We start from the raw sequence: 22,262 nt of genomic DNA, 5'->3' as shown, positions 1-22,262 counted from the left end.
ACAACATTGCATATGCTAATGTTTTGTCAGTATGATAATTTATAATCTCCTTTAGATGTTAACCTCTGTCTCTCTTTCATCTTTGATAAATACATTGGGATACTCTTTTAAACTGCATCTTACATTATAAACTTTATTTGGCTAATTTAGCCTTCTTATAGACACTGTGAAAATGTATGAAATCACAGATGGATGTAACACTAGGACATACTGTGGCCTATGCTCTTTGCATATAACATTACTTTAATTAGAAATATTTTACAAGAGGGGCATTTTAGAAGTGGGACATTATATTGGCACAATAAATAGTTAATACTGTCGTGACACAGCTTTAGGGTACTGGCTTTAATAGCACTTTTGTGAAGTTTGCATGTTTTCCTTATGTCTACAGGGGGTTTCTTCCAGGTAATTGCATTTTCTTTCCCTATCCCAAAGATGCACATGTTTTATTAACACACATCTTTAAAACTGGTCCCAGTGTGACAGCAGGTGAGTGTGCTCTATGATGGCTTGTGCCCTGTTCACATTTGTTTACAACCTTTTGTTCAACGCTATCAAGAATGGCTCTAGTCCTTTGAATTTGATTTAGCAGGTTAGAGAATGTATGTAAAACTATTGCAAAACTACTAATTTCCATTGCAAAATCCATCCACCTGAAAGTACTGTGTCGCGCATCAACGAATGTTTATTTTGCAATTGTTTTAAATTGTATTTTATTGTAAAATTATATATATATATATATATATATATATATATATATATATATATATATATATATATATATATATATATATATATATACTTGACAAATAAACAAGGCAAAGACAATTTAAGCTGATATAAGAAATTGTACATATAGAGAATTTCTCCCAGGGCTGTGTATTAAGTTTTGAAAATGCAAAGGAAATTGCACTTTGATGGGAACCTGTCATGGAAAATGCTGGAACCCATTTCTTAGATAATCTATACAGTACTGTCAAAGTGAGTAATGTATCCATATTAAAAGACATGTCCTATTAATACATGGCCAAAACAATTTAAAAATGTATGGATTATTTTTAAACACATTATTTGAAAACTTTCTTAATTATGTCCATTGACCTCGCAGGTTAAAGAAACAACAGATAAAATAACTTGAAGACTTGGCCAAGATATCATAAAGAAGTAACAGCATATAACTTTAAGTGGGCACCAGAAATTCTTTGACCCTGGAAGAATCTAGCAAAGGATACCTCTCAGAAATAAACTTGGGATTATCTTTAAATCTACAGTAGCTTCACATTATTCAGCATTATGATATTCATGGAATAACACTGTTTTTATTCTTTTGCATTAGACGTTTACAAAGGAACTGAGGTACTATACAGATGGAGGGACTGAACACAGTCCTTTTGATCTGGAAATGAGGTGCTATTACTCATCATACTGACTAATACCAGGGAGGAGTATCCTCACATAATATAGTGGCTAAAATGAGCACTAAAGTAAAATATATCAATCAGTAATATAGTAAATATAACACGCAAATGGCCTACAACAACTACCCTACAGATTGCAATTTTTTTTTAAAATTCTGAGTTAGGTGGGCAAAACACTAATTTACTTCAACTAATGAAACAAAGAATCCTCACATACAAACTCACCCTTGGACTGCTGAGGGGGCTAGAAGAAAGTCCAGTTGAGGCACCACTCACAGATCGGGACCTAGAAAAGTGAAGTCACCACAATTAATTGGAATCACTTAACCAGGGACAGACAATCTGACCTACAAGGATGCACCATACTAATATATTGGTTTGGATCTGCACTGATAATGACATTATTAAACTGATTAGGTATTTATCAGATGTGTCCATTTCATAATTAAAAATGTTTCTGCAATTTCAGCATAATGCCTTCATTTGACTCTGTGTGAAACACCTGCCAATAGGGCTAAATCTTTAAAAATTGCAAAAATCATTCCGGTTAAAATGCAGTATTCCATGTTTTCAACCTATTCATGAGCTTTTTATATCAAAGTCACACACCTGATCGTGTATTGCTCTGACTATTCATGATTATGTTTTTATTTGGCCAATTACATTTTTGTACTAGAAGTTCTGCACTTTGAATGCAGATGTATTGCTTTCAAAGATTTTACAAATTTACTTTTGAAATATGAGATTTACACTGAAATTACAATTCTGGTTTATAATGAGGCAACATTCAATTGACTGCATAAAACAGTAGTTAGGTAGTATGGATAGCAGTAGGAGAAACAGAGGCCAAAATATCAGAGGAAATATAGAAGCTGAAAGAGAAAAGTACTTTGTGTGATAGTACAGAGGAACCTGGATCAGCCACATCAATCCAAAAGATAGGGGACTGGATTATGTAGGAAGGTCCAGACAGGCAAGAGGTTTTGTAGTATTTTGTTTTCATGTTTTTAAAACACCTTTGTATTGTTCACTCCCATGTGTTCTTTATCCACAATGAAAACAGAATATACCTTTTGGAATTCAAACAGAGTTTGGGGATAGCTCATGAGAGTCCCCTGTCATTTACAACAGCTTTACATTTACTGTAAGTGACCATATTAAAAATATTGCAATACTGTAAATATTGCAATTTCAATGATTGCATTTTACTGTTATGATTTAAAATTTTACAAATCTATACTTGTCCTCTAGATTTGCCTTCTGATAGGATTACTATATAAGAATAAACTTAATTTACTCTTGTTTATTCTTCCCATATTCTTTTTTCTTTTCATCTCTTTTGCATTTTTCCTATCTCGATTATCCATTGTTTCTTTATTATTATGTTTTCATATAACCGAGACAATTGTTTTCATTAGTTTTACTTCCAAGTCTGTTTTCCAGCCTTTAATTAGTAATTTCTCAACATATACAAAATACGGGTTTATTTTCAAAGGAATATTCGGCCAAAAAAAGCATTTTTTTCCTGTTACTTAACCCATGCCGTCTGTAGTGATAGGTGATAAACAATTTGAATGTCGTGTTTTTTTGTTTTTTATAAAATTTTATTGAATTTATTAAAATCAAATAACATTCCATACACATAACTCAAGTTTTACAAAAAGAAAAAAAAAGGTTCAAAACAAATCAACCCCCACCCCTGAGAAAGAGAGCTAAGCCAGCAGTGTAAAACTTTACGCTAGTAAAGACAAATGAATAAATAAAATAATAACTGAATAAAGATAAATGGAGTAAAACAGGGCAGAGAATCTGCTCCCTCAATTTAAATGCTTATTCTAAAATGTTACTGATTAAACCCTGACAGGTTTTGTACAGATCCTCTAAGTGCGAATTTGATTTTTTCCAGTTTCAACATCAGTTACCCACTGACTTAGAGTAGGTGAGTTAGGATTCTTCCAATTGCACAAGATAAGTCTATGTGCCAATAGTATAGTAAAAGCAATTACAGTTTTTCTCCTTCTTCACTTTAAGCCCATCTGGAAGTACACCAAACACACTCTTTACTTTAATATTGTTTTTTATTAGTATGCTGCTGTTGGAGTATGTGAATTTCCCCTTGGGATTAATAAAGTATCTATCTATTTATCTATCTATCACTAAATGCTGTCTGAGTCCTTGAGACTGAGCAATATTTTTTCTGGCATAGAGGTAGGTGGGAGGTGAGGAAAATTGGGCAAGTTCTGTTTAACAAAGTTTTGAATTTGAAGGTAGAGAAAGAAATGTGTTGCTGATAAGTTAAATTTGGAGTGTAATTGTTTGTCTATCTACAGATCTCTAAGTGATTTAATAATGAATGCCCTTTGGATACATGGATGTTTTGAATTCCAAATAAATGAGGTTATGGTTGAATCTAATTTCTTAAAAAAATGATCCATTGATTTATATTGGAATGTTCTGAAATAAAAAGAGAAGCTTAGGACGGATATTCATCTTAACAACGTTTATTCTTCCAGGTAAAGCGAGACCATCTATGCAAGTCTTGTTAAATTTTTTTCCATACTGACGTTAGAATTTTGTTGATAAAGAGCTTTATATTTACTTGTGATGTTTACCCCTAGGTATTTAAACTGATCTGCGATGATAAAAGTGAAGGCGTCCAATCTAATATTGTATGCTTGAGAATTCACTGGGAAGAGTACACTTTTATTCAAATTGATTCTGAGACAAGAAATATTTTGAAATTCTGTTAGTGCTATTAGGACTGCAGGCACAGTATTTTGTGGGTCTGATATATACAGTACCATATCATCTGCATATAGAGAAACTTTCAGTTCCAGTCCTTCTCTGATAATCCCCTTTATCTCAATAGCATTTCTACAGTGAATTGAGAGTGGCTCAATGGCAATTGCAAAAAGAAGTGGTTTCAAGGGGCATCCTTGTCTGGTACCACGCTGTAGTTTAAAATAGCCTGAATTGATGTTGTTAATACAAACTGAAGCTTGTGGATTTGTATGCAGTAATTTGATCCATGCACAAATGTTTAGGCCAAACCTAAATTTCTCCAATGTAGTGAAAAGGTAGTTCCATTCAACCATGTCAAATGCTTTTTCTGCGTCCAATGATAATAATATCTCCGGGGTGTTTGACTTTTTTGGTGAAAATATTACATTAAACAGGTGTCAAAGATTGGAAGCTAAGTGTCTGCCTTTAATAAATCCAGTTTGTTTTTGTGATATTACTGAAGACAGCACTTTCTCCATCTTTCTAGCTAGGACTTTGGAGAGTATCTTAACATTGTTATTCAGAAATGAGATTGGTCTGTATGATGCACATTTTAATAAGTCTTTATTTTATTTAGAACAGACAGTAATTCATGCTTGGTGAAAAGTTTGTGGTAGAATTTTATTTTCTCTAGCTTCTGTAAATATTGCTAATAGAAGTGGAGCTAGCCGAGTTGAGAATCTCTTATAAAATTTGGCAAAGTTGCAATCAGGGCCTGCTGCTTTCCCACTCTGCAGTGAGTTTATAGCATCTAGTAATTCTGATAGTGCCAGAGGTTAATCCAGTTCCTCTGCACTAAGAGTATCTATTTGTGGTATCTGTAATGTGTCCAGAAATGCCTTAGATTATGTCTTGTCTTCTTTAATCTCAGTGAAGTATAAGGATTTATAGTAGTCTCTAAATGTGTGCATGTCGCATGCGGCTGGGGTGGAGCCCAGCCTCCAGGACCGGAGGAGGGCTTGTGCCTCCTCCAGACCACAAGGGGGCGACCGCCCTGGTTGTGTTGGGGGCCACGGATAGAGGGCATGGAAGCCCAACCCTGTAGTGGCCCGTGGCCACTGCCAGGCGGCAGCCCGGTGCCTGAAGAACCCTGGACCTCAGCACTTCCACCACGCCAGGAAGTGCTGGGGGGAAGAAGACTGGGGACACCCGGAGAGCTTCCGGGTGCGCAGCCGGCACTTCCGCCACATGGGTGTGTCCACGGGGGATTGCCGGGAAAGCAGCTGGAGCCCATCCTGGTTGCTATTTAAGGGGCCACCTCCCTTCCGTCATCAGCAAGAGTCGGGTGGAAGTGGACGGAGCTCGGAGAGAGGAGTGGAGGCGGCCAGGAAAGTCACTAAAGACTGTGAGGCCTGGACATTGGGGGATCGGTGCTGGAGGCACTGGGACGTGCACTAAAACAATTGTAAATATATTTGTAAATAAAACGAGTGTGTTGGGTGAACAAACAATGTCCGTCTGTCTGTGTCTGGGTCCAGTTCCACAGTGCATTATATTTTTATGGTCAATATTTTGTCTCCATTTCTGCTGGTGACAACTGGGATTGTATTGCAAACTTCTTGCTTTTGGATTTGTTCAGCTAAGATCTGATTAGCGTTCTCTCCTTGTTCATAATAATGATGTCTTGATTTAAGTGTTAGTTGTTCAGTTTCTTTAGTTGTTAAGAGGTTGAGCTCTGAATGCAGAGCACGCCTTTTCCTATGAAGCGTCTCACTTGGACACCTGACATGTTCTTGACCTATTCTAGTAATTTCATTAATTAGCCCTGATACCTTCTTGGTTTCCAATTCATTTTTGTGGGAGAGCTATGAGATAATCTGTCCTCTTAAGAAGGCCTTCAGGGTTCGCCAGAATGTTCCTGCAGAAACCTCTGAGGGTGTATTTGTCTCAAAAAAATAACTGATTTGCTTGGATATATATTCTGTACAGTTCTTGTCTGCTAATACAAGTGGATTAAGACGCCATTTGTGAGATAAGTATGTGGGGCATAGTGATTTTAGCTCCAAAATCAAGGGGGCATGGTCAGAAATAACAATAGCATCGTACTTACAAGATTTAATTGTAGGCAAGAAGTTGTTATCTACAAAGAAATAATCAATTCTTGAGTAGCAAAGATGCACTGGCGAGTAGAAAAAAATATATGCTCTTGAGTTTGGGTTTAGAAATCTCCAGGGGTCTGATAAGTTGTGGTCAGTTACAAACTGTGTAATTGTCTTTGCAGTGTTAGATGTCATCGCCCCTGTGGCAGGAGACCTATCTAGGGTCTGGATTTAAAACACAGTTAAAGTCCCCAGCCATTATAATTTTATAAGTGTTCACACTGGGGAATGCAAATACATTTTTCATGAATTACCTATCATCGACATTGGGTGCATAAATATTTATCAAAATCACTTTACAGTTACATAAATTACCTATGACAATCACATATCTCCCCTCAGGATCAGAGACTACATCTGATACTACAAATGAGACTGTTCTATGTATAAGAATTCCCACACCTCTAGTTTTCTTGGTAAAGCTGGAATGTAATATTTGGGCAGTCTAGTCTTTGTGCAGCCGAAACTGATCCTTTCTTAATAAGTGGGTCTCCTGTAAAAATACTATTTTAGCGTTTAGACCTGTTAGGTGAGAGAATACTTTCTTTCTCTTTAATTCGTGATTCAGGCCTTTAACATTCCGGCTCACAAATTTAACTGTCCAGTCTTTGAGACATTGCTTCTGAACTTTTATTGTCATTTTTAAGTCTGAACTGAAAATAAGACAGCTTTGACCTTAATTTCCAATTTTCCCAGAGGTTATTGCCATGAAGGCTATTGTTACATTTGGCATTTATAATTACAAGGATTAAAAAGATAGATTAGAGATAGCTTTCTCTCTCCCCCTAGTACCCCCACCCCCACATTTTGCCTCTCCACGTGAGGCTGGACCCCACTTCCCAAAGTCCCAGTCCTCTGACATACCAAGAGACAGAGCACGTCCAAAACAAAACACGCGCCCTAGCAGCAGCTTATGAGGAAAAAACTTGAGGTATCTATTGCCAATACAGTCCAATTACTATAAGCATAAAATGTAATCTTCAGCAATCTTGAGATAGAAAAATAACAATCCCAGGGAATTGTGTTAAAAAGTGGCCCTGGATAAGCATAGTAAACCCTAATACAATAATAACAATAACAATAAACCAAGGGTATGATGTTAAAAAGTCTACTTTAGAACAGAAAAAAAGAAAAAAAAGAAATATTAATTTCTTCAACAAATACATACATATACGCATATAGTACGCATATAATTGTAATTAAAGCATAAACAAAAAGTGTCAGAGAAGGGAAAAGGATGTATAATTATAGTACCAGTATCATTGTAAGAATGTCATGTTTAAATGGAGAACGGAGATCGAACATTTAATGATACAATGGGAATCAAAGAGGGCCTGTGGTTGGGAATTGAAATACCGAACAACAGCAAGCAACATTAAAATGTCAATAAAAAATCTACTGAGGATGTTCCCTGGGTACCCCTTGTGGCGTGTGTAAAAGAGACTGCCTGCTGAAAGAAGGCCAAGGAGCAGAAACCAGGATATGCTGCATGAATTACATTAGATCCCTCAGTAGGAAAGAGGGCATCTGAGAATTCTCCAAGTTAAGCTCATGACTATAACTTAGGACAGGGAAAGCTCACAAGCTGTGCTTAGTCTGCTGATACAAAAACTCTGAGCAAAATAATTGGACAGAAAATGAAACATTAATGAGATAAAGCAGATTAAGTGGCAGTAAGTACACAAATTTACCTTTGACTATGCTGAGCTGTATCAAGAGCCCGTCGAGGAGGAGTTGGAGATCCCACTTCTGTTACACTTAAGACTTCCATGGATTTCCTCTCTGGGCGACAACGACCATGACGGGAAAGCATTGGGGAGTCCACCCTTTTTCTTGGAGGATCTGTTAGAGCAGAAAAAAGAAAAAAAGTCAGAGTGAGATAAGCAAATATCCCATTGAGTTATTACATCCTACCATCGTCAAAAATAAAAGGACATTTTATTTAATAAAGCAGTGAATAAAACAGTGGATACTGGGAAAACTTGCCACAGGCATTCTTATAATATACAGTCAAATGAAAAAGTTTGGGAACCCCTCTTAATTCTATAAATTTTTGTTTATCATTGTCTGAGCTTTCAAAGTAGCAGCTTCCTTTTAATATATGACATACCTTATGGAAACAGTAGTATTTCAGCAGTGACATTAAGTTTATTGAATTAACTGAAAATATGCAATATGCATCATAACAAAATTAGACAGGTGCATAAATTTGCGCACCCCAACCAAGATATTACATCAATGCTTAGTTGAGCCTCCTTTTGCAAATATAACAGCCTCTAGACGCCTCCTATAGTCTTTGATGAATGTCTGGATTCTGGATGGAGGTATTTTTGACAATTCTTCCATACAAAATCTCTCCAGTTCAGTTAAATTTGATGGCTGCCGAGCATGGACAGCCTGCTTCAAATCAACTCATAGATTTTCAATGATATTCAAGTCAGGGGACTGTGACACCCATTCCAGAATATTGTACTTCTCCCTCTGAATGAATACCTTTGTAGATTTCGAACTGTGTTTTTGGTCATTGTCTTGTTGGAATATCCAACCCCTGCTTAACTTCAACTTTGTGACTGATGCTTGAACATTATCCTAAAGAATTTGTTGATATTGGGTTAAATTCATCCGATCCTCGACTTTAACAAGGGCCCCAGACCCTGAATTAGCCACACAGCCCCACAGGATGATGGAACCTCCACCAAATTTGACAGTAGGTAGCAGGTGTTTTTCCTTGGAATGCGGTGTTCTTCTTCCGCCATGCAAAGCACTTTTTGTTACGACCAAATAACTCAATTTTTGTCTCATCAGTCCAAAGTACTTTGTTCCAAAATATCTAAATGAGCATTTGCATACAACAAGCGACTCTGTTTGTGGCGTGAGTGCAGAAAGGGCTTTCTCATCACCCTGTCATATAAATGTTCTTTGTGCAAATTGCGCTGAATTGTAGAACGATGAACAGATACAACATCTTGCAGGTCTTTGGAGGTGATCTGTGGGTTGTCTGTAACCATTCTCACAATCCTGCGCATATGCTGCTCCTGTATTTTCCTTGGCTTGCCAGACCTAGGTTTAACAGCAACTATGCCTGTGGCCTTCCATTTCCTGATTACATGTAATACACTTGAAACTGACAGTTTAAACCTCTGAGATAGCTTTTTGTAGCCTTCCCCTAAACCATGATACTGAACAATCTTTGTTTTCAGATCTTTTGAGAGTTGCTTTGAGGATCCCATGCTGTCACTCTTCAGAGGAGAGTCAAAGGGAAGCACAACTTGCAATTGACCACCTTAAATACCTTTTCTCATGATTAGACACACCTGTCTATGATGTTCAAGGCTTAATGAGCTAATCCAACCAATTTGGTGTTGCAAGTAATCAATATTCAGCAGTTACATGCATTCAAATCAGCAAAATTACAAAGGGAACCAATTTTTTGCACAGCCAGTTTTTCACATTTGATTTAATTTCATAAAACTAAATAATGCTTCACTAAAAATCTTTGTTCAGAAAACACCCCAGTACTCAGATGTTTCTAGGAAATGAAAGTCACACCACTGTTATCTTTTTTGTTGAAAGTAGAGTAAATTATTATGCAGGCTGAGAGGGGTTCCCAAACCTTTTCATATGACTGTATGTCCAAGCTTAATATTGAAATTGGTGCTTATTATTTTTACATTTGAGAATGGTACATTGATTTAAACATTTATCAAAGAATTTTAAGTATATATTAAAAACAGTTAAGAACTAGGGCCTTTGCTGTCCAAAGTATAAAACTTGACTACAGTAATGAACAATCAGAAACTGTCTATTCACATAAGTGTACATTTAAGAGTGTGATAAAAAAAAACACAAACTATTTTAACTGCAAATCTGTATTAATCGAAATTATCAAAACAGCTATTTATATGAATATGTTGTTTATGTAGCAGCATTAGAATGTGGTACAACATTTAAAAGGTATTTATTTGAGCATTGTGTGATATACATTCGACTGCAAGATGTTTAGTGCCTACTAATTCAGATTGTTTTTATCTGAAGTTGTTGTAAATGAGTGCCAAGTTGAAAAACTTTTTGCATTCTCTTGATTTAGGAATATCTGTTTTTCAAGGAAACATACATGAATTACAGTAAAATTGCAAAGATGTAAGAAGTACATAATCAAGATTAAATCATTTATACTAGTTCTCAAATTATGATTCAAAAATATTTTTTTTTCTAATCAAAAGGCTTCAATCCATTGCCCTAGGTACTGTATGTATTACAGTATTAAATACTCTCATAATATTTGTTAATATGAAGAAACTAAAAAAATTGGCATACACTTTAAAGAGATACAAAATAGTTTTACCATTAACCCAAATACTGTACGTTAAGAATTGGCTGACTTGTATCAAAAAACATTTGTAGTAGGCTGATGATCAAAAGAGATTTTCTGAGTGTACTACAGTGATCCCTCGCTATATCGCGCTTCGACTTTCACGGCTTCACTCCATCGCAGATTTTAAATGTAAGCATATCTAAATATATATCACTGATTTTTCGCTGGTTCGCGGATTTCTGCGGACAATGGGTCTTTTAATTTATGGTACAAGCTTCCTCAGTTTGTTTGCACAGTTGCTTTCATGCAAGGGACGCTATTGGTGGATGGCTTAGAAGCTACCCAATCAGAGCATGTATTACGTATTAAATAAAACTCCTCAATGATATACGTTATGCTTCTCGCACGGTGCTTGATTGTTCGCTTTTCTCTCTCTCTCTCTGCCTGATGGGGGTGTTCAATTGGGGTGGGGGTGTGAGCAGAGGGGCTGTTTGCACAGAGGCTGTTTCCCTAGAGGATACGGACGCTCCTCTATCCCGGTGCTTCGGCATACTTAAAAGCCCAAAAGCACGTATTGATTTTTTAAATGTTTGCTTTTCTCTCGCTCTCTCTATCTCCCTCTGACATTCTCTGCTCCTGACACGCATTCTTTGAAGAGGAAGATATGTTTGCATTCTTTTAATTGTGAGAAAGAACTGTCATCTCTGTCTTGTCATGGAGCACAGTTTAAACTTTTGACTAAAGGGTGTTATTTCATGTCTAGAGGGCTCTAATAATGTTAACAGTGTGGGAGAGTTTATAAGGGCTTAAAAGATATAAAAATAACCATACAAACATATGGTTTCTACTTCACGGATTTTCATCTATCGCGGGGGATTCTGGAACACAACCCCCGCGATCGAGGAGGGATTACTGTATTTTAAAAATTTCAACAGGAACTTTACTTATACAAAAATAAATAACTGAATGTTTAATTCTGTATTTTACAACTGTGTATGTGTTAATTTCATAGAGTGTTCTGTCTTTTGGAATTAACCTTGTCTTTGGAAACATGCTAGTCAAGATAAAGTAAAACTGCAACATACAATTAATACAATAAGCCAATAGGGTTAATCAATCACTTCAAAAACCTCAATTTAATCACTACTGATCCTGGTTACCTTCTCAAATACAATGAAATGGTGTACCACTGAATAAAAACAATACAATATAATTTGTACCTTAAGGAAAAATGCTACTCATTCATAAGGAATAGCTCAAACAAGAATGTCTAAAGACTGGATTTTTATAAATTTATGGAAAAGTGCTGAAAGGACTTAATTTATTTAAAAATTGTTTGGGGAGCCAGAGCTTATTGCAACTGCACTGGTACAAGTTAGCAAACAACCTTTTATGGAGCGTCAATACAAATTAGATGTTTATATAAACAGTATGATTAGTAGGGCAGATTCCTTATTACAGTCATACCCTAACCTAAAGGTGTATACAATTGTAAGGTTCAAAAGATCATATTTTTTATTTATGTTTATATAATGTCACCTGCATCATTTCTTGGAGGCAAGTCTTCATCCTCACAACTTGGATATCGTTCCTTGCGGTCCAGAAGAAGGTAGTAGATCATTTTCTCTTGGTTATCTCTATAGGAGAAATTAATTTTGCATAATGCAACTATAACAAATACACTAACATAAATGTGAAAAACACAACTCAAAAAAGGATACATTCAAATATAATTTTAATTTTTCAACAAATACTGACACACTAAATCTTTATTAGTATATTGTTTGCATATATTTATTGTTTTTTTGTTTGTATATATTATAAAATCTCATACATAAATCACTGTATTCCAAGGCACTAAATAGATATAACCTCTAGATCTTTTTAATCAGTAGCATTTACTGAGCTTAAAAAAATCATCACCCTCTGGAAGTTTTCACATTTTACTGTTATACAACAGTGAATCACATTGGATTTATGTTGGCTTTTCTGACTTTGGTCAACAGAAAAAGACTGTTTAATATCAAAGTGAAAACACATCTCTGCAAAGTTGTCTAAATCAATTACAAAAAACAAAAGACAAAATAATTGATCATGCAAGTATTCATCCCCTACAAGTCAGTACTGAGGAGATGCACCTTTGACTGGCAATTAGAGCATTGTGTCTGTGTGCATAGGTCCCCATCAGCTTTGCATACTTGGACAGTGCAATATTTTTCAATTCTTCTTTTCAAAGCAGCTCAAGTTATGTCAGATTGCATGGGGATTGTGAGTGAAACCTTTTCTAAGACTAGCCATAAACTCTCAATTGGATTGAGATCTGAAATGTTGACATTACACAGGAATGACTTACAAATTTTAGATTTGGCTTTATGTTTAGCGTTGTTTTCTTGCTGGAATAATAATCTTCTCCCATGATGCAATTTTTCTATCATACTGAATCTGTTAGGATTTACGTGTATTGGGCTGCTTTAATTTTATCACCTAACTTCATTCAGGGCTTGCTACAGAGACAAACCCCATCAGCATGATGCTCCCACCACCATGGTTCACTGTGGGAATTGTGTGTTTTTGATAAAGTCCAGTTTTTGGTTTACACCAAACATAGCATTTAGTCTGATGACCAAAAAAAGCTCAATTTTGATCTCATTAGAGTATAGAACCTTATTCCAGCTAACTTCAACGTCTCCCATATACTTTCTGGCAAACTCCCTGTGCATTTTTTTTAATTTTTAACAGTGGCTTTATCTTTAACATTCTTCCATAAAGCTGCAACTGGTGAAGCACTTGGGAAAATGTTGCTGAACATACAGTCTCTCTAATGTCTTCTACTGTAGCCTGTAACTCATTCAAAGGTCTCTCGGTAGCCTCCCTCACTAGTCATCTTGCTAGTCACTCAGTTTTTGTGGATGGTCTGCTCTATGAAGATTTACAGCTGTGCCATACTGTTTCCATTTTTTAATCATTGACTGTACTCCAAGGGATATTCATCCATCAATTTTCCTAACCAGCTTATCCAGGACAGGGTCACAGGACAGCTGAAGCGTATCCCAACAATCATTGGGCACAAGGCAGTAACAACACCTGGACAGAGCACAAAAGGGATATTCAGTGACTTGAAAATTTTCCTGCATCAATCCCCTGACTTGTGCTATACATTCACCTTTCACAGGGTTGCTTGTAGCATTCTTTTGTCTTCATTGACTAAGTTAGGCCACAATAATCTAACTATCTATCTAACTAAATCTGCATATTACTCTACCATTATTCGTTTAAATGAGGATTCTCCCAAGTTACTGTTTTCACTGTTCAATTCTTCTTTCAGGTCACCAGATTTTTTACCTGCCCACCTCTACTCATCTTCCTTTTGTGATTCTCTAATGTTATTCTTCATTGAGAAAATTCACAAAATACACCAAGATCTGGCCTCTGATGTCTCTTGTAGTTCACCCTTTGTAATCCCACTCCCATCACACTGTTTTTCTACTTTCCAACTTCCCTCTGTCACTGATATCTCAGATCTCATTTGTAAGTCAAAACCTTCTACTTGTCAGCTCGACCCCATTTCTACAGTTCTGGTTAAAGCTTGTTTACCCTCCTTGCTTCCCCTCATATCTGCTATCATTTATTCTTCACTTACCACTGGAACTGTTCCTACTTCTTTCAAAGTTGCTGCCATCACCCCAATATTGAAAAAAACGGGTTTAGATCCCAATAATTTTGATAATTTTCGTCCTATCTCCAATTTACCATTCATTTCAAAAATTCTCGAAAAGATAGTTGCTGCACAGATCCACTCATATTTAACTAATAATAATCTGTATGAACGGTTCCAGTCTGGCTTTCGCCCCCTTCATAGCACTGAAACAGCACTTATAAAAATAACCAATGATCTCCTTATGGAAGCTGACTCCGGTTTACTTTCCATTCTTATTCTTTTGGATCTGAGTGCAGCTTTTGACACTATTTCTCACCCCATTCTACTTAGTAGGTTAGTCTCAATCGGTCTCTCTCATACTCCTCTAGCCTGGTTCAAGTCATACTTGTCTGATCGTACTCAGTTTATTCGATTGAAATCATTCACTTCTCAGTCCTTTCCTCTGGTCACTGGCGTCCCCCAGGGATCTGTCCTGGGGCCCCTTCTTTTCATTATCTACCTTCTCCGCTTGGATATATTTTTCAGTAAATATAATATTCAGTTTCACTGTTATGCTGATGACACCCAGCTTTATCTGTCCACCAAACCTGATTCTGCTCTCCCCCCATCCTCCCTCACTCTCTGTTTAGCTGAACTAAATACATGGTTCTCTTCTAACTTTCTGAAACTCAACAGCAATAAATCAGAGCTTCTCCTGGTAGGCTCTAAATCAACATTATCCAGAACTAATAGTTTTTCTATTGCTATCAATAACTTGCCGGTCTCTGTTTCCCCATGTGTGAAAAGTTTGGGTGTCATCCTTGACAGTACTCTGTCTTTTAATTCACACATCAATAATGTCACTCGGTCTGCTTATTTTCAGTTGCGTAACATCAATCGTCTCCGTTCCTTTCTTACTCCACAGGCCACTGCCATTCTTGTTCACAGCCTTGTTACTTCTCGGCTTGACTATTGTAATTCACTTCTTTTTGGTCTTTCTCAAAAATCAATTCATAAGCTTCAACGTGTTCAGAACTCTGCTGCCCGTATCATCACCAGGACCCCTTCTATTCACCACATCACCCCTGTTCTCCAGCAGCTCCATTGGCTTCCGGTCAAATATCGCATTAATTTTAAAATACTTCTGTATACTTTTAAGGCTATTCATCATCTCTCTCCTCCATATCTCTCTGATTTGGTACAGATCATCATCCCATCTCGGTGTCTCAGATCCTCTTCTTCTCTTTCTCTCTCTGTCCCTGTCCCCCATCTTGCCACTATGGGGAACAGGGCTTTCAGTTGCTCTGCTCCTCGACTTTGGAATTCCCTACCTCCTGAAATAAGAAACATCTCCTCTTTCTCTCTTTTTAAGTCTAGATTAAAAACTCACCTATTCAAAATAGCTTATCCCACATAACTTTCTCCATTTTCCTATCTTGGAACTGTTTTATGTTTTTGTGATCTTGTAAATTACCTGCTCTTTTGCCTGCTTTTTATTTTCTTACTTTTATTATTATTTTTTACTGTGTACAGTGTCCTTGAGTGTTTTGAAAGGCGCTTTCAAATAAAATGTATTATTATTATAATGACTAAAATGTAAGTTGGACCTTCCAAATACAGGTGCATTAATATTACAGTCAGTTGAAAGCTCTTGAATGCAGACATGTGATGTCAATTTAATTAACTATGTGATTTTTAAAACTATAAAACTAGCTATACCAATGATGATTTAGGTGTGTAATATTAAAGGAAGCAAATACTTTTTGAGATCAATTATTTTGTGTTCAATATTTGGAATTAATTTAGACCCCTTTGCAGAGATCTGTTTCACTTTGATATTAAATAGTCTTTTTCAACTGATCAATGTCAAAAGAGCCAAATTAAGTTTGTTGTATGGCAAAAAATGTGAAATCTTCCAAGAATGTGATTACATTATATAAGCACCAAGTATGAAAGCTTGATTTTTCTGAATAAACAGATCAAATTAAGCAGAAACCTGCAAGGAGGAGTCAATAAAGCTGGAGATGTACTATATAAGATACTCTTTCATTAACATATGTAACATACAGTACAGGCCAAAAGTTTGGACACACCTCCTCATTCAATGTTTATTTTCATGACCATTTACATTGGTAGATTCTCACTGAAGGCATCAAAACTATGAATGAACACATGTGGAGTTATGTACTTAACAAAAAAAGGTGAATTAACTTAAAACATGTTTTATATTCTAGTTTCTTCAAAATAGCCACCCTTTGCTCTGATTACTGCTTTGCACACTCTTGGCATTCTCTCGATGAGCTTCAACAGGTAGTCACCTGAAATGGTTTTATTTGGCCTGTACTGTACATACAAACTAAATAATTGCTTAAAAAGAAAAACACACGTAATGAAAAGTATGTATAGTATTATACAAACTTAAAAGATATGTTTACAACAAAAGAATTTGCGTTCAATAACTCTCAACAACAACAACATTTATTTATATAGCACATTTTCATACAAACAGTAGCTCAAAGTGCTTTACATATTAAAGAATAGAAAAATGAAAGACATAATTATAAAAAATAAATCAACATTAACATCGAATAAGAGTAAGGTTCAATGGCCAGGGGGGACAGAAAAAACAAAAACTCCAGACGGCTGGAGAAAAATAAAATGTGTAGGGATTCCAGACCATGATACCGCCCAGTCCCCTCTGGGCATTCTACCTAACATAAATGAAACAGTCCTCTTTGGATTTAGGATTCTCACGGAAGGGCTTGATGATGATGATGGTCACGTAGACAAAACAATTCTAAAAATAACTAGATTTTGAAATACCTCTGAACATAAACAAATTTAACATAGGCAAGTACAGTAATGACTGTAAATTAAGAACGTATGTATTGTTTATATACAGTATGACATTCCATATTTGAAGGATGTGCAAAACAAGATTTCATTGCATATTTTAATAGATCCTAAGGTAAGCACATATTTTAGTTGTATAAATAATGAAAAAAATGATTTTGTTATGGGTGACTTGTCACCTGAAATCTGATGTATCCTATTTTTAGACTTGGTGAAAGCTAGATGATCATTAGTTTTGTACTGATGCATAAAATGTAAAGAGCGGGTACTTACTTTTTCACATTTATGCATGTCTTTAATTAATTTGACATTTGGATGATAAATGCAATTAACAGACATGAACTTTGAGACAGTGGAGACACACATGCAATCTTAGCATATGTTATGCTACCTAAATTTGTCTTTTAGATTCTTGCAGTACATAAGCATCATGATTAATATTTATTTTATTAGCTTTCCATTTATTTATTGTGATACTGTCCCCCACGGCTCTGCCCATGTAGTAGTGAAATAGGACAAACTCTAAAAATCAATAAAAAATTTTAAAAAAAATTTAATAATTTGTATTGATAAAAATTTATATTGATAGCTTTCATATCCAAGGGCATCTTGATATACAATATTTTTGGTTTTGCTATCAGGGGCAAGAATGTAGCTGTGATCTCTTTGCCAAAAATGTAAAAAGTTGGCAAGGTATCTCTGGCCAAGTGGAAGGTAGGTATGTTCTAATGTAAAACGTTGCCACTGTATCTGATCGTGTTCAGCTCTGATGGGAGAACGTCCCCCGAGTGTGGAAAAGAGCAAGTGGCCATGATATCTCTGCCAATGAGCAGGTACCCTCTAAAACCCATATAGCTGTGATTTCTCTCTCTCAAAAACATCAAACGGTACTGTTTAACAATCTCTAGATGATAATGTCCGCTGAACAAACAAATATTGCTAGCTAAGCAGAGGCAAGATACACTCCAACATGTAGCGAGAAGTAGAGCAACTCAAATGGAGGCTGAGGAGTGAGGATAGCATGAGTGAGGATAGCCCCGTCCAGTTCCCTACTCCTGAGGTCCCGCTTCTCCCTCTCCTTGGCCTGCAGCCTGTCTCTCGGATTCACGCGAATAAATCGGTGCCGTAACCGAACTATAATACTTACCGTGATGAGAGAAGTCACAAAATCAACCGGAATGTTCAAACAAATTATAGAAAAAGCCCAATCTAAATCCGTTACGTAGGTCTATCTTGAAAAGTGGACAGACATACAGACAGACATTGGATTTTATAAATATAAAGATTTGACTGGTTTTGTGTAAATTTATCTCCCCTGTGAAGATGCATTACTCCATCTGTCCAGGTCTAAGCAAAGATGCCTCTATGACCTTTTTACACAACACCTCGTCCAACTCCACTGGGAGTATACAGAGGTGTTCCCAGGCCTGCTGGGACATATAATCCCTCCAGGTCTCCTCCCAGTTGGACAGCCTGAAAAACCTTCATAGTGAGGCATTGAGGAGGTGTCTTAATCAGATGCCCAAACCACCTCAGCTAGCTCATTTCAATACAGAGATGCAGCAGCTCCACTCTGAGCTATTCCTGAATTTCTTTGTTCCTCACTCTAACTTTAAGCCTTAGCCCAGGCATCTTGCAAAGGAAGCTCATTTATATTGCATGTATCCACAATCTACTTTTTTCAGTGATTACCGAAAGCTTGTTGCCATAAGTGAGGGTAGGAATGTAGATCTACTAGTAAATAGACAGCTTTGCCTTTTGGCTCAGTTCTCCCTTCACCATGACTGACTAGTACAATGTCCACTCCAATCTGCCTGATAATCTCTCAGTCCCTTCTTCCCTCGTTCATGAACATAAGAGCTTGAGACACGTAAAACTCCTCTGCTGGAGATAGCACCTCCCTACCAACCTAAAGAGGGCACTCCACCCTTTTCTGACTGAGAACCATTACCTCAAACTTGGAGGTGCTAATCCACATCCTAACAGCTTCACACTCAGCCACAAACCACACCAGTGTGTATGTGAGGTTACCACCCAATGAAGCCAACAAAACAACATCATCTGCAAAAAGCAGAAATATGATCTTAAGGTCATCGAACTAGACATCCTCCTCCCCTTTGTTGTGTCTAGAAATTCTCTCCATAAATATTATAAACAGGATTGGTGACAAAGGGTAATCCTGGTACAGCCAGTCCCACACCCACCAGGAAAAATTCTGACTTACTGCCAGCAATGAGAGTCAGCCCCTTGCTCTAGTTATGCAGGTATCAAATAGCTTGTTACAGAAGGCCTGGTACCCCATATTCCCAAATATCGGGGATAAAATATTCATTACATATAGATATGATTTTATCTAACAGTACACAAATTTGAAAGTGCTATGAAAGAAATCTAGAAAGCCAAAAAAAATTATTATTTACCGTTTTATGTTGGAAACACTGGAGAAGGTAATGACAATTAAAGTAATTTGTTTATGAAAGTTTGAAAAATGCAAATTACCGTAAAACATCATAGTAATTCTAGAGCACAGAAATTACATAGATAACATCAGCAGTACGGTAGGGTTTTATTTCTAGGAGTCTTATGCAGCCAGACTATAATATTTATGTACATGATTTTTATAAGAGGAAATGTTTATGACTTAAAGTATTTCACTTTGCAAAATCACCAACAATCACCTAATTTACATAATACAAATATCTTTTCTAAAAGTTTATGAGCATTATAATATTTTGGCAAACAAGAAAAGTATTAACAAGGACAGGCCATTCAACCCACCACAACTCATCAATCACTAATCAATCCAATTAATTTTTTCCCAAAATAAAGTTAAAATTTAAAGTTAGCAAAAGTACTGCTATCTGCTGCACTGCTTTTAAACATATTTCATGTATCTATGGTTATCGCCCTACTAATTCACTTCACAGTTTTAAATACTTCTGTTTTATTTTGTACTAGCAAATACCCGCGCTTCGCAGCGGAGAAGTAGTGTGTTAAAGAAGTAATGAAAAAGAAAAGGTAACATTTTAATAATAACGTAACATGATTGACATTGTCATGAGTGCTGCTGTCATATGTATATATATATATATATATATATATATATATATATACTATATATATATATATATATATATACACACATACACACACATAAACATATATATATATATACATATACACACATATTTACAGTATATATACATATACATCCACATATATATACATATATATATGTGCACAAAACCACGCTTTTATCAAGGCTTCCGTCGGGTAGTCTTTTGAAATGACATTTTCCTCCAATCAGTCCTAGCAATGCGCTTTCTTCCGAATGTTACATTTTTGTAGCTCTGATATGTGCATCAATGTAATCGGTGTACCAGGAAATCATGCACTTGAAATGCTAAGTGTGATGAAATGAGATTAATAAAGTATCTATCTATCTATGAGTTATTGTTTAACGCGTTATAGAGCACATGCATAAGCTTTTCAGCTGTGCTTATGCTAAGAAAAGGAAACATTTTAAAAATAACGTAACATGATTGTCAATGTAACCTTTTGTAAGTAGTGCCTGGAGGATTCAGAGTGTGGAGAAACTCTAGAGACAGTGTGTGTATTAACTTGTGGATTTTTCTGTGAGTATTTGGTGGCAGCGTGACAAAGTTGCTTCCGCAAGACCGCGTTAGCTGCGGAGCTCAGCTCAGAGAGAAATGAGGTGAATGGGAGGGGAGATGATGACGTCACTCCCCCACCCGCCTTAACTGTCAATCCCCCCACAAACACAGTCTCTCGGAATTTGCATAAGCACAGCCCTTCACCAGCAATTTTAACTTAGTTACAAAGTGATCAAAACTCTCGTTTATACCCTGCGTACTCTCATTAAACTTGTATCCCGCATTAGCTGTGGGCATGACAAACAGCAGCGGCAGCCTGTCTATGAACTTAATTTAAACTTTAGGTTTACACCGTGCTTTGTTTTCAAAGTAGCTGCACTCATGAATATTGTTGTATGTGTTTGACCGATGTTGACTTACTAATTTTGGTCCTGAAGCCAGTCATTTCATCAGGTTTGGGCTGCCGACACCTTTTGTTGGTACTCGAAATCCTACTGCTAGTGCTAACAGCATACACAGTTTCTGTGTTCGCTGTAACATGTTTTGCATTTAGATGGTACCGTAAGGTTGAAGTGCTTGGGTGGTATGCAAACTCCTTTTTGCACAGTTTGCACAAAACCACGCTTTTATCAAGGCTTCCATCGGGTAGTCTTTTGAAACTAAATTTTCCTCAAATCATTCCTAGCAACGCACTTTCTTCCGACTCTTACATTTTTGTAGCTCTGATGTGTGCATCAATGTAATCGGTGTACCAGGAAATCATGCATTGACAGAAGTTCTCCTTTGCTTGGAATGCAAAATGTGATTAAATGCGTTATTTTTCAATGAGTTATGGAGCACATGCATCGAAGCTTCTCAGCTGTGCTTGTGCTATAAAAAGGAAACATTTTAAAAATAACGTTACATGATTGTCAATGTAACCTTTTGTAAGTAGTGCCTGGAGGATTCAGAGTGTGGAGAAACTCTAGAGACAACGTGTGTATTAACTTGTGAATTTTTCTGTGAGTATTTGGTGGCAGCGTCACAAAGTTGCTTCCGCAAGACTCCGTTAGCTGCGGAGCTCAGCTCAGAGCGAAATGAGGTGAATGGGAGGGGAGATGATGACGTCACTCCCCCACCCGCCTTAACTGTCAATCCTCCCACAAACACAGTCTCTCGGAATTTGCATAAGCACAGCCCTTCACCAGCAATTTTAACTTAGTTACAAAGTGATCAAAACTCTCATTTATACCCTGCGTCATCTCATTAAACTTGTATCCCGCATTAGCTGTGGGCATGACAAACGCCAGCGGCAGCCTGTCTATGAACTTAATTTAAACTTTAGGTTTACACCGTGCTTTGTTTCTGAAGTAGCTGAGGTCATGAATATGCTTGTATGTGTCACTCGCTTGCATCCTATTGTTTCGCTGCCTTCTCAATTGTATAATGCATGTTTTCTTTAGCTCTTTTTGGAGATCTTCCTTGTTTTCTACGTACTGCGTTGACAGTCAGTTCACGTGATTACGTGGGAGGCGTGATGATGTCACATGAAACTCCGCCCCCCCA

General features: G+C 36.7%; 1 protein-coding gene across 7 annotated transcripts in view; it reads right to left on the bottom strand.

Moving 5' to 3' along the window:
* Positions 1-22,262, bottom strand: part of LOC120542402 (serine/threonine-protein kinase BRSK2-like) — a 225,937-nt gene that overhangs the window by 55,079 nt on the left and 148,596 nt on the right. For all 7 annotated transcript variants that reach the window (XM_039774850.1, XM_039774852.1, XM_039774851.1 and 4 more), the window contains exons 11-13: positions 12,153-12,250; positions 7,990-8,140; positions 1,644-1,704 (exon numbers count right to left, since the gene is read on the bottom strand). In XM_039774850.1, the coding sequence (XP_039630784.1) occupies positions 1,644-1,704; positions 7,990-8,140; positions 12,153-12,250 (310 nt within the window). The remainder of the gene's footprint in view (positions 1-1,643; positions 1,705-7,989; positions 8,141-12,152; positions 12,251-22,262) is intronic.

The sequence above is a fragment of the Polypterus senegalus genome, chromosome 13 (assembly GCF_016835505.1).
Source record: "Polypterus senegalus isolate Bchr_013 chromosome 13, ASM1683550v1, whole genome shotgun sequence".
NCBI lineage: Eukaryota > Metazoa > Chordata > Cladistia > Polypteriformes > Polypteridae > Polypterus > Polypterus senegalus.
Note: the sequence above shows the minus strand (reverse complement) of the source record. Positions and strands in the feature narration are given on the sequence as shown.